The 12,899-nt window shown below is 36.6% G+C and overlaps 1 protein-coding gene across 1 annotated transcript in view; it reads right to left on the bottom strand.

The window, feature by feature from the left end:
- LOC115423522 (retinoic acid receptor alpha-A-like) overlaps positions 1-9,296 on the bottom strand; it is a 46,516-nt gene extending 37,220 nt beyond the window's left edge. Inside the window, exon 1 of the mRNA XM_030140377.1 lies at positions 9,145-9,296. Within this exon, the coding sequence (XP_029996237.1) occupies positions 9,145-9,274 (130 nt within the window). The 5' untranslated portion in view covers positions 9,275-9,296. The remainder of the gene's footprint in view (positions 1-9,144) is intronic.
- Positions 9,297-12,899: the final 3,603 nt, after the last annotated feature.

The raw sequence follows: 12,899 nt of genomic DNA, 5'->3' as shown, positions 1-12,899 counted from the left end.
TGGTGATCAGGGGTGGGGGGTGGGGGGGGTTTTGATTGTTTTAATATATGTAAATATTCTTTATTAAACATTAAAAAGTCAAAAAAATATGCAAAATCTCATGTAAAGTTAGGGCAAAAAACTGTATTTTACTTATGGAAAATGACCGTATTTTTATGAGATGGTTATTTTCCGTTATTTTACAGTATTTTTTCGGCACCCCTGCTGCTGGAATATGACCGTTTTTTTTTTTTTAAAGGTTTTTTTTTTTTTTTTTTTTTACAGTGTATATATATTCTTAGTAGTACAGCTTTAAGTATATGATGCGAAGTTCCCTCTGGATATGATGTTATCAGTGCTTTGTGAAACATAAAACTGACAGAATAACATATGATGTAAAGTGAGCAGATCCTGAAGCCCGTCGTTGTTTACTGCCCTGTAAACTCGGAGCTAAATCAGTGACGAGCTCTGAGGCGGATGTCGGGAATATGTCGCGTTGGTAAATGAGAGCAGGCGTCTTATGACCTACTGAGGCCGAGCCGTCGGAGTCCAAACAAACACAAACCAAACACTCAGCTTGCATAACAGGCCGCTCAGTCCTGCAGCTTCATTAAGGACTTGGCAGGGACTAGGAGATGGTTTCAGTCACATCATTATCAAATACTTCTGGAGTTAAACGCAAAATGGGCAGCGTTTGTGTGAGCAGATCGGAGCCAACGGCCAACGGTTTACAAACCTGATTATTACAACACGTACCACACATCTGCACCAACACCAGCCAACAGCTGGATCTATACAAACATCAGGGTTCTCAAACTCCTGTTCTTTCAGGTTCCACATTCAGCCTGATTTGACCTGCAGTGGACTGAACCAGTAAACTAAGAACAGAAGAACCCAGAAATAATGACAACTGCACATTTTTTTGTTTTAGTGCAAAAAAACCCATTAAATTATGAAAATATTTACTTTTATAAACTATCCAAACTAAAAAGATGTGAATAATCTGAAAAAAAAAGAAATTTCTTAATAAAAATCAGTGCAATTTTAACAATTTTCTGCCTGAACTTCTCATTAGTCCATGTGCATTCTGGATCAGATCTCCAAAGACACTAAACACTGAGGAACAGGAAGAAAAGAGTTCAAACTGGACTGAATTTAATACAGACATTTCAGGTTGGGCACATTGGTTCAGGTTAGTCATGTTTTACTGTTACAGGATAGTTTGTAAATGTAAATATTTTCGTAATTTAATGTTATTTTTGCACAAAGACAAACATTTGAAGTTGTCATTATTGATAGGCATAGTGTAATATTATTTTTGTCACATCTGTAGGTACATTTGTGGGTTCTTCTGCTGTTATTACTGGACTGTAGATCAGATTGGTCTGGATGTGGAACCTGAACTAAAATGAGTTCCACAGCCTGGACTGTGGAATTTATACACTTTGTAAATTCATCCTATGGGAACCTTTGGTGGGACGCATTTGCGCCCCAGGACGCATGTTTGAGAGCCCTGGTTCTATACAAACACCAGGACTCACTGATAAACCAGTTATGATCATTATTCTAACGTCATTTTATCTGGAGTTCTTGGCTTTAGTTCCAGTTTAGATAATGAGTCTGTGTTTTCCTCTTGTTCTGACATATTGTATTTGTCTGGTTTTTACTATAAACACAACATTAACCCTTAGGGCTCTGAGCCTATTTATTCAGTACTTTTGATTTTGCTTTTATATACTATATACAGAAATGTTTACTATACCCATCTTTGGGATCTGTTTTTTCAGCACAGCTTCATCTATCTCATCTGTCTATTGTTTTTTTCACTTTAACCTACTATATCAACACAGGACAAGAAAAACACAAAAAATATAATACAATGATTTGAAAAATGTATATAATTTATTGCATAAATAACACAAAGATGCTTAATGAAAAGTCTTTGAAAAGGTTTGTTTTAAAAGCATCTGTGTGTTATTTATGCAATAAATTATTTACATTTTTCAAATCGGATTTTTTATATTTTTTGTGTGTTTTTTGTCCTTTTATGTTTTTATAGTAGGTTAAAGTGAAAAAATAATAGACAGACGATATAGATGAAGTTGTGCTGAAAAAACAGATCCCAAACATGGGTATAGTAAACATTTGTTTATATTGTATATAAAGGCAAAATCAAAAGGACTGAAAAACAAACAAATAGGCTCAGACCACTAAGGGTTAATATTGGAACGTTTCTGACACAGAAGGGACATTGTGCCAATTATTTTATTTGTTTTTTGTTTGTTTGTTTTTTGTTTGTTTGTTTGTTTGTGTTTTTTTCAAAATACAACTTGGTTAAATTATTTCAGTGTGTGTATAAGTACTTGTTGAACATTTTGAGCACAATTTCAACAATACCGCGATAATAACAATAACCGTGATAATTTTGGTCACAACCATGATATGAAATTTTCATATTGTCACATCCCTTATGGTCCAACTAAAGCAAAAATGAATTTTATAGTAAAAATGTGGGTCCTTTGGCAACACTAATCTGTCAAATTGTCTCTAAAATGTCCCATCAGAGAGATTTTGAATACTGTGTTTTGACCCTAATGCATTCTGTGGACTAGAATCCACAGATTCAGCCAGTTTTTTCCGTTTTGAAAAGGGACAAAAAAATGACGTAGATATGGTCAGAAATAATAACGTTTGCTTCATATCGCTATAACAACGCTATATCGTTTGTCTGCTCCGTTTTCAAACCATCATATCTCTGGTTGTATTTCCTCTGTCAACATCAAATAAGAAGTGGGAGAGTGTTTCAAGTCCACAGTTTTAAATGCACTTATCCTCAGTGGTCTACGTGACTGAAGTCCGATGCTACGACGTGTTGAAAATGTCATGTGATTGACTCAAGGGGTCGTGACCGTGGAGCCCTAAGGGTTAAAAATACAAATAACCATAATCCAGGGGTCCTCCAGGTTTCTACTAGGGCTGTGTATCAGCAAGAATCTGGAGATACGATACAAATCACAATACTAGGATCACGATATGATATATCACAATATATCATGATAATGTTAAAAAATAAATTTTTTGTTTGTTTGTTTGTTTTTTAAGATTATTTGCTGGAAGAATTGAATTGCAACAGAAATATGTACAAATACTAAATACATTTTATTTGATCAGAACAGGATCTAATGTTATATCACAACATTTTACTAATTCTCCTAGTTTCCAAAGGAACTACCACCTGCCTCTCAGACAGAAAAAAGTGCTTTTAGGATGATTGAAATAACCCTTATATAATAAAACAGTGTTAAATAATAATAAATAAGACATAAATAATAAAGAAAAACAAAAATAACCTCTGCCGTATCTGCATTTGAATAATACCTAAAAATATCAATACAGTGCTTTTAAATATTGATACGTATTGTGAAATTAAATATTGCGATATATTACAGAATTGATGTTTTCTAACAGCCTAGTTTTTTACAAGTTAAATTTAAGACTTTTTAGATCTTTTAAGATGACATACAAAAGAATTTAATGCCTGTTTCACAGCCATACTAGAAAAAATTTGTGACTCCGAGAATTTAGGAAAATGCATTTATTTACTCCAACACTGTTCTGGGTCATTTCTCACCAGGGGCAAAGTTAGCAACAACTGGTTCAGACTTTTAAAGGTATTCAATGCAGATTTATGAATTCAAGACTTTTCAGACCCGCAGGAACCCTGATAATCATTTTTACATTTTAGTTTCATTGCATCTTTTTGTGTTGTTGTTGTGTCATTTCTATTGTTTTCATCTTGATGTATCTTTTTTGTTCTTTTACTTTCTTTACACTGATTTTCTCCTGTTGCATCTTTTACATAATTTCTATCTTCCCTATGTTAATTAATGAATTAAAACCATAACTTTTTATTTCCAGGAACAAACATCAGCAAAGACATGATCAACTGGTAACAGATTTGGTCCAATTATGCAACTCTAGCAAATTATATATATATATATATATACATATATACATATATATATACATACATACATACAATTATATATATATATATATATATATATATATATATATATATATATAATATAGATATAGATAGATAGATAGATAGATAGATAGATATAGATAGATAGATAGATAGATAGATAGATAGATAGATACACACCATGGGTGGGGAAGCAAAATGTACAATATTTGAGGCAGGGATTGAAAGACAAGTGTAGACCAATTAGTTTATTGAAAGTCATGAGAATTTATTTTGCCACAAGAAAATGTCCATAATAGAAAATGTTTTTATTCTATGTGTCCTCCTTCTTTCTCAATAACTGCCTTCACACGCTTCCTGAAACTTGCGCAAGTGTTCCTCAAATATTGGGGTGACAACTTCTCCCATTCTTCTTAATAGTATCTTCCAGACTTTCTGGTATAGTTTTGCTCATAGTCATTCTCTTCTTTCCATTATAAACAGTCCTTTATGGACACTCCAACTATTTTGAAATCTCCTTGGTGTGACGAGTGCATTCAGCAAATCACACACTCTTTGACGTTTGCTTTCCTGATTACTCATATGGGCCAAAGTTTCTGAAAAGTATGGATATAGTGTTAGGTATGATTATGACATCAGTATATGTTTGGGTTCAAACAACTGACGTAGTGTCTGCTGAGAAAAAACAACTAAATGTTCAGTGGTAAATTTGGCTTCCCCACCCTGTATATATATACATATATATATATATATATATTAATACATATATCATATATATATATATATATATAGATATATATATATATATATATATATATATATATATATATATAATGTGCTAATGATATGTGCAAATGGTCAGTAGATCTGGTACTGACAGGTAGCAGAACCAACCCATAAAACTGGAAGATGCTAAACCAGTGTTTTTCAACCTTGGGGTCACCTGGAATTCAAACGGGGTCACCTGAAGTTTCTAGTAATTGATTAAAAAAATATAATAATAAATTACAAATAAAAAATATGTTGTAATGATTCAATATATGTGTCATTATAATTAAAACACCACACCTTTTCCTAATAAAAATTTTTAAAAGGTGCATTATATACATTATATAGCCTAAATATTGTCTAAAATAAATGCTTATTTGCAACATAGTATAACAACTATTAAATGATTGAAAACAATTAGTTTTAGCCAAAAAAAAAAGACTCTGTTTTTGAATGTCTGGGTTGCCATTAATATGTGATGTTAAAATGGGGTCACAAGCCACTGTGCTAAACACAGAGTTCCAATACATTTGAAATTTCTAAATTCTATACTTTTTCCAGACTCTAATTTCCAGATGTTTTGGTAAAAACGTTCCATCCAGTCTTTATATTGGATTATGAGCCTGTCATCAGAGACCTACCCATTATGAGGTCTGCCAACGCTCATACAAGGCATGTTGAATATCCTACAGTGTGTGGACGTCACCTGTCCGTCAAGCAGCAGTGAAACTTGACGACACCTGGGCGGGGCTTAAAATGGTTAGAGGAGGATAAAAGCAGAAGGCGGGACATTCAACTTGTCAATCTGTCCAAATGTTTTCTGGGGACGCGTAGCTGACTGTTTGTGCTGTCACACAAACATGTTAGCTGCACTAGCAAGCACCTTTTAAAAACAGATCAATCCATTTGTTATTTTAGATATTCATAATTTATGTTTTATAAAATAGAACAGTGGAAACAGTCTGGAAAAGGAGTATTTTTCATACATTTGTTCCATTTTCCATACTTTCCAGACCTGGAACTTATAAAAATTAAATTCCATACTTTTCCATACTTGCATAGGAACCCTGTAAACAGCACGTTGTCCCTCTGGATGGAAATATGAGGACAAAAAAACAAAACAAAACAGTCGACCCACAGAAAGTATTAGACCAGTGTTTTTCAACTTTGGGGTCGGAACCCCACGTGGGGTCGCCTGAAATTTCTAGTAATGGAAAAAAAAAAAGCCCAACTTACTAATAAAAATATATAGTTAGCTGACAGAGACAATCACAAACATAAAAGACATGACAAACTGTGAAACTGCAGCACTGTGGTTCTGTTTGTGTGTCAGATGTTCACTGTGGTCAGTTTCAGATGCTGCAGCTCTTTCATAATTCATAGTTTCAGTTCTTGTTTGTTCAGTATTAATTGTCCTCCTTGTAAATCCCAGCTGGACTGACTGGACAGATCCTGACCCTTTGTGCAGTAATCTACACCTGGATTTACTGCCTCTGTCCACAATAATAGACATTATATAGACTAAATATCACCTAAAATTAAGGTTTATTTGCAACATAGTATAGCAAACTATTACACAATCAAAAACAAATTAATTTTAGCAAAAAAAAAAAAAAAAGTCTGTTTTGAATGTCTGGGGTCGCCAGAGATTTGTGATGTTAAAATGGGGTCAGGAGTAAAAAAAGGTTGGGAACCACTGTATTAGACACACTCTGCAGGAAGGAGTTTACTATTCACCGAAGCACTTCCACATTCAAACACCACATTAACACCAAACATACGCTAGACTGGATTCTGCTAGCACTACGGCTAATGCGTCACCTAGCTTACGACAAACATGTTCAGTGCAGATACATTCACTTCTTTAATGAGTCTGTTCATGCAAAATGAAATGCGACTAATATAGATTAAAAATGAATGATATTTAATCGTGATTAATCGAAATTAATCTGCATCAGTGCTGTGATTAATCTGATTATAATGTACGTGAATAATAATGAAAAGGATGTGCATTCTAACAGGTTCACTCTAGTATATTCAGCTAAAGTCCAAACTGTCACAGTGTTCATTGGAAAATCTTTGCTGCAACTAAGGAAAATATATTTTTGTTGAACAATAAATATTCTAAAGTACAGGTGTCAAACGTGCGGCCAGTGGGCCAAAACCGGCCCGCCAAAGGATCCAATTCAGCCCATCGGATGAATTAGTGAAATGCATGAACAAATTAACGACTAATGGTGTTAAAATCATTTTAATTCAGGTTCCACATGCAGACTGATATGATCTAAGTGGGTCAGAGCAATAAAATATTATCATATAACTGATAAATAATGACAACTGCAATGTTCTCTTGTTTTGGTGTAAAAAAGTAAAATTACATGAAAATATTTATATTTACAAACTATCCTATAACAATAAAATGTGAATAATCTGAACAAATATGAACAACCTGAAATGTCTAAAGAGAAGTAAATGCACTTTTAACAGTATTATACCTGTTATTAAATGTTTTATGTATTTGTAAACTAGAATTCACATGTGTGAATGATAAACTGATAAACTGAGGCAGTTTACTGTAAAATTACACTTGTTTTTCTACAGACATTTCCAGTTGTTCATGTTGTTTAGATTTTTAAGGAAACTCTGTAGATGTAAACATTATCTTGATATAACTTTACTTTTTTCACAGTTCTTCTTGTTCTGGTCTGACCCAGTTCAGATCAAACCGGGTTAAATGTGGAACCTGAGCTGAACTGAGTTTGACAGATTTAAAGAGTCTGACTGAAAATGTAGAAGTAATAAAAGCTGTCCCAGCTTCGGATATAACGATTACTGGTAGAACGATAAACTGCGGTTTCTCTGACAGTTAGTATTATTGTTTAAATTCTAATTATCATGATAACTGTGTTTGATTATCACACTTTAAAAACTAATGGTACTGGAGAAGCAGCAGCACTATCTATCTATCTATCTATCTATTGTTCATTCGTTCGTTTGTTCGTTCGTTCGTTCTATGAAAAAGAAACTAAAACAATTCAAACTTGATATAGAAAATAGTCAAACAATGTCCATAGGTTCCATCTTAACCCTTCAGTATCCCGTCCACTAAGGCCCTCACTAAACACCAAGTGTGCCTTTTGGCACACCTGTGGAATATGTCAAAAAATTTTTCATACCAGTTTTTATTCTTTTACACTTCGTCGATTTCATCAACTCGAGCTGTAAATAAAATACCAATACTCAATAATTGTCACATTTTTTTAACCCTTTAAATGCTGTGTTTGGAATGGAAACAAACCATTTTTTTGGATGCAAAAAACACAAAAAAAGTTTTTTTTTCATATACTACATAAAGAGTGGATCACATATTATTAGATTTTTTCATCCTGGCACATGTCAATGATAAACTCCACACTGGTTAATTTGCATTATTATTTTTGGCACTAGGTCAAAATGTTCAAAAAGACTAGCATCTGTCACCAAGTGTGCGTAAAATGCACACCTATAAATCAAACTATTAATTATATATTGATTTATCTTCTGCTCTAATTAGATTTATTTGTAAATCCAGGTCAGTCCTAATCATACAGATCAAATGGAAGAAACAGTGCGTTTTAGGCCACATTGGCAAGACAGATGCTGGTCTTGTTACCTCCACCAGGAGGCATTGTGATTGCTTTGCTTTGTTTGTTTGTTTGTTTGTTTGTTTGTTAGCAAGATAATTCAAAAAGTTGTGGACGGATTTTCATGAAATTTTCAGGAAATGTTGATACTGGCACAAGGAAGAAATGATTAAATTTTGGTGGTGTTCGGGGTGGGGGACAACAGATCTGGCGGAGGTCTGCGCTCTCCGAGTGCTTTTCTTGTAATTTTCTTTTGTTACAATGTGCACATTTTAGTTGGTGGACAGAAATTTAAAGATCATGCACAAATGAACAACTTTTGAATTCTAACCTTATTTAAATTGTGAAAAATAATATGAAGTTTTTAAAACAAAGTGCAAAGTGTGCCTATAAGGTGCACCCAGATACCAGAGGGTTAAAACACAGTTGTATGTTTGATGTTTACATGTTAATGTTTGAAAGTTTCTGCCAACAGGAAGTAGAGTGTGATGTTATTTGTTTTTTTTTTTTGTTTTTTTTGGGGGGGGCGGTTATTTCAAAATACAACTTGGTTAAGTTATTTCAGTGTGTGTATCAGTACTTTTTGAACATTTTGAGCACAATTTCAACAATACCGCGATAATAATGAACACCGTGATATGAAATTGTCCTATGGGTTCCATCCCTGGTCCCAGCAGTGGAAGAGCCCTCTTCATAAGTCCTGTTGTTCACATCAGCTCTCTTCCCTGATCTTTGAGTTTTCACACAGATTCTAACTGGCAGTACCCCCCCCCCCCCGGGACTTACAGTGGCTGGATCCGCTCCAGTGTCTGCCCGTTACCAGGGACCCTCCGAACGGCCGCTGGAGTCCTCCTACCGCCGGCAGCAGCCCCCCCTTGTCCGGCCCCAGTCCCGGGGGTCTGTGGTAGTAGTCCATGCCCAGGAAGGAGCCCGGTTCCGGCTCCGGGTCCCGTCCGGTGGCTGGGACTGGGCTGCCGGGTCCGTGACTCAGACCCACCCACGTCCACGCTCTCTACATCCGTGACAGAGGGGAGGTGGGGGGGGAGGGAGGAGGAGGGAGGGGCGCCTTTGATGTCTTTGTATCAAAAAGGAGGAGGGGGGGGGGGGAAACAGATCAAAGTGGTTTGGAAAGGAGGAAGAAGAGCTCACATCTTCATCACAGACTGGAGGAGGAGGAAGAGGAGGAGAGGAGAGGAGAGGAGAGGAGAGGAGAGGAGAGGAGAGGAGAGGAGAGGAGGAGGAGGAGGAGGGAGAGGAGAGGAGAGGAGGAGAGGAGAGGAGGAGGAGGAGGAGGAGGAGAGGAGAGGAGGAGGAGAGAGAGGAGAGGAGAGGAGGAGGAGGAGGAAGAGGAGGAGGAGGAGAGAGAGGAGGAGGAGGGGAGAGGAGGAGGAGGAGGAGGAGAGGGGAGGAGAGGGAGGAGGAGAGGAGGAGAGGAGAGGAGAGGAGAGGAGGAGGAATAGGCGGAGGAAATGAGGAGATGGAAGAGGAGGTGCAGATGACCTTTAGGAGCTGCTCTGGTCTGTTCCTCCTTCAGTCAACCCCAGCTGTTCTTTTCTTTGTTTGTTTGTTGTTTGTTTGTTTGTTCCAACCCCAGCTGTTGTTTGTTTGTTTGTTGTTTGTTTGTTGTTTGTTTGTTGTTTTCCGGTCCCGGGGCTACAGGTGTTGGAGTTGACAGTCGGACTTTCTTCTTCTACCGGATGCGGATCCACGTTATTCCATCAGAGCGCGTGCGCGCGTGTCCGGCTCCTGTGACCTCCGTGTGTTTACCGTGGAGCTCCGGTCCCTCCTCCTGTGTTTACCGGAGCCGCTCTCAGCTCTTATGTAACCGTCATGTCTGGATAATCCCTTCAGTCGGTGAGGCGGACCGTCCATTCCGTACCCGCTCCAAACGCCGCTGTTCGTGCCGTTAAATCCACGCACGCGGATCCGCTGTCTTATGTCCAAAAGTACCGGAGGTCCAAGCCGGGGAGACGCGCGCGGCTCGGTCGGCCGTTCGGTCGGTGCTCCGGTTAACGGTCCCGCGGCGCTGTCATGTGTGACTTTGAAGTTGCCGCTGTGTTTTGAAGAAGCCGAATGTCCGTGAGCTCGAGCCGCGGCGGTGACATGTCCGATAGTCGGTCCGTGCGCGCGTGTCGGTCTGTGTGCTGGTCTGTTGAGCTCCGGCTCCGGTACAGACGGTGGTGGTGTCCGGTGGTAACCTCCGCTCTGCACCCGACGGCCCCTCTCTCTCTCTCTCTCTCTCTCTCTCTCTCTCTCTCTCTCTCTCCGCCTGCTTTGATGAATGACACCAGCTGCGCACGAGCTCCATCTACCTGCCTCGCGCATGCCTCCAACATCCCGCCAAAAATAAAGGCTATTATTGGTGTAAAGCTGCTGTCATGTCAGCTCATCCACTTGAACCCTTTCATGTCCACTGGTGGCTACAGCTGTTCTGCAGCTGTTCTCTTGTTTATTCAGGCATTTTGTTGTTCTTTCCGATTTTTTTTTTTTTTTACACATATCTTTCTTAAAGTTCTTTCTGACATGAATAGGTCACATTATGTAGGTGTCCCTGAACATAAACCCCCAGAACCACAAGCCCCCCCCCCCATAGTTTTCACACAGTTTATCAGTAAATACATGTTTCTGTGTCAAAAATTAAGCGTGTGGTGTCCAGCTGAGTGGACATTTTTTACAACTTCATGAAAAATAGATTCATCAGAATTTGGGTTTTTTTTTTTCATTATTATTTTTTTGTATGTTTTTTTTTTTTTTTTTTTTTTAATGTTATTATTTTTATTTTATTATTTATTTATTTATTTATTTATTTTTTCAGAAGAAAATTTTCAATCGTATTGTTTTTTTCATGCCGAAAGAGGAATAAAAACACTCAGGAAAACATTTTGATCATTATTTGTGCATGAAAGGGTTAATGATTTAACCTGTTCCTTCCCGCCCAGTTGGAGTTAATTTTCATCTGTTTGTCAAAGTTTATAACTGAAGGATCACGTGGACAGATGCACAAAAACCAGGAAGATACACCAGCGCACGTGCACCACTATTTAAAAATCTGACTTGAACCCTTTCATGCATGGTGGTCTGTCCGGTGGACAGTCAGAGCTGTTCTCTTCTATCAGGGCTGTCCAACTCATTTCAGTTCAGTTCCACATTCAGCCTGATCTGATCTAAAGTGGGCCAGAGCAGTAAAATGAAATAAATAATAGAATAATCATTTCTGAGTGGAAAAAGTAAAATTCCGTGATGAAAATGTTTCCATCTACAAATTGTACTTGAACATAACATGAATAAATACCAACAACCCGAAAATTCTAAAGGAAAATAAGTACAATGTTAACAATATCACACCTCAGTTTATTATTTATCCATATGAATCACAACTTTCAGACCACAGTGGATCTACAAATACACAAAACATCAAATAACAGGAAGAATATTATTAAAATTCCACATACTTCTATTAAGACATTTAAGATTGTTCATATTTTTTTTTTTAATAAAAGCTAGTTTGTAAATGTAAACATTTGTGTGATTTTACTTTTTTTTACACTAAAACAAAGAGAAAAAATTACAGTTTTCATTATTTATAGGCTATTATGATAATATTTTACTGGTCTGATCACTTTTAGATTGAATTGACCTAAAATGATCAACATCCTTGATTGTTAATATCTTCAGTGTAATTTTTGCATTTCACAAATTCATCCCAGGGGCCGGACTGAACCCTTTGGTGGGCCGGATTTAGCCACCAGGCCACATGTTGGACACCTGTGAGTTATATATTCATGGATTTTGTTGTTTTAGTTCCATGTCAGCCAACACAGTGGACACTTATGCATCATCACAAACACTGACATTCACACCAATACTGTGACTTTGCTGTTCTAGATAAACCTGATCTGCAATAACATGTTAGAGTGTCAATCAATTTGCTTGTTATTGTAATTAGACAAATTAACAGGGTTTGTTTTTTGTTTGTTTGTTTGTTTTTTTTTTTACAAAAAAGTTTTTTTTTTTTGTTTTTTTGGAGTGAGTAATAACTAGTATCAGAGTATGATAAAATGTTAGAAAACATTAGATTAGCAGGATTATTATTTATTTTTTTTTTTTTTCATAATTTTTACACAATATATCAGTAAATACATGTTTCTTTGCTTCAAAAATTAAACCCATGGTGTCCAGCTGAGTGGACATTTTTGTAACTCCATGAAAAATACATAGGTTCTTAAGAAAATTTTCAATCGCATTGTTTTTTTCATGCTGAAGGAGGAATAAAAACGATCAGGGAAAAAATCTTGATTAAGGTTTTCATAATTCATGCATTAAAGGGTTAAATTAAATAAAAATACACTATGTGTTTTCAGTGTGTATGTGTATTGTTTTTTATAAATGAATTGAACCTGTCTATCGTTCAAACGTGCATTTATCCATGACTCTAGAGTTAAAGTCAGACATGTCCCTGATAAGTGTCTGTAACACTGATAATATGGACAGTGTGTTTAGAGCAGGGGCGGAGCTAGGACAGGTAGAAGACATGGAATTAA

Source organism: Sphaeramia orbicularis, chromosome 8 (genome assembly GCF_902148855.1).
Source record: "Sphaeramia orbicularis chromosome 8, fSphaOr1.1, whole genome shotgun sequence".
Lineage (NCBI taxonomy): Eukaryota > Metazoa > Chordata > Actinopteri > Kurtiformes > Apogonidae > Sphaeramia > Sphaeramia orbicularis.
The sequence above is the reverse complement of the archived record's forward strand: the minus strand, read 5'-3'. Positions and strand labels throughout refer to the sequence as shown.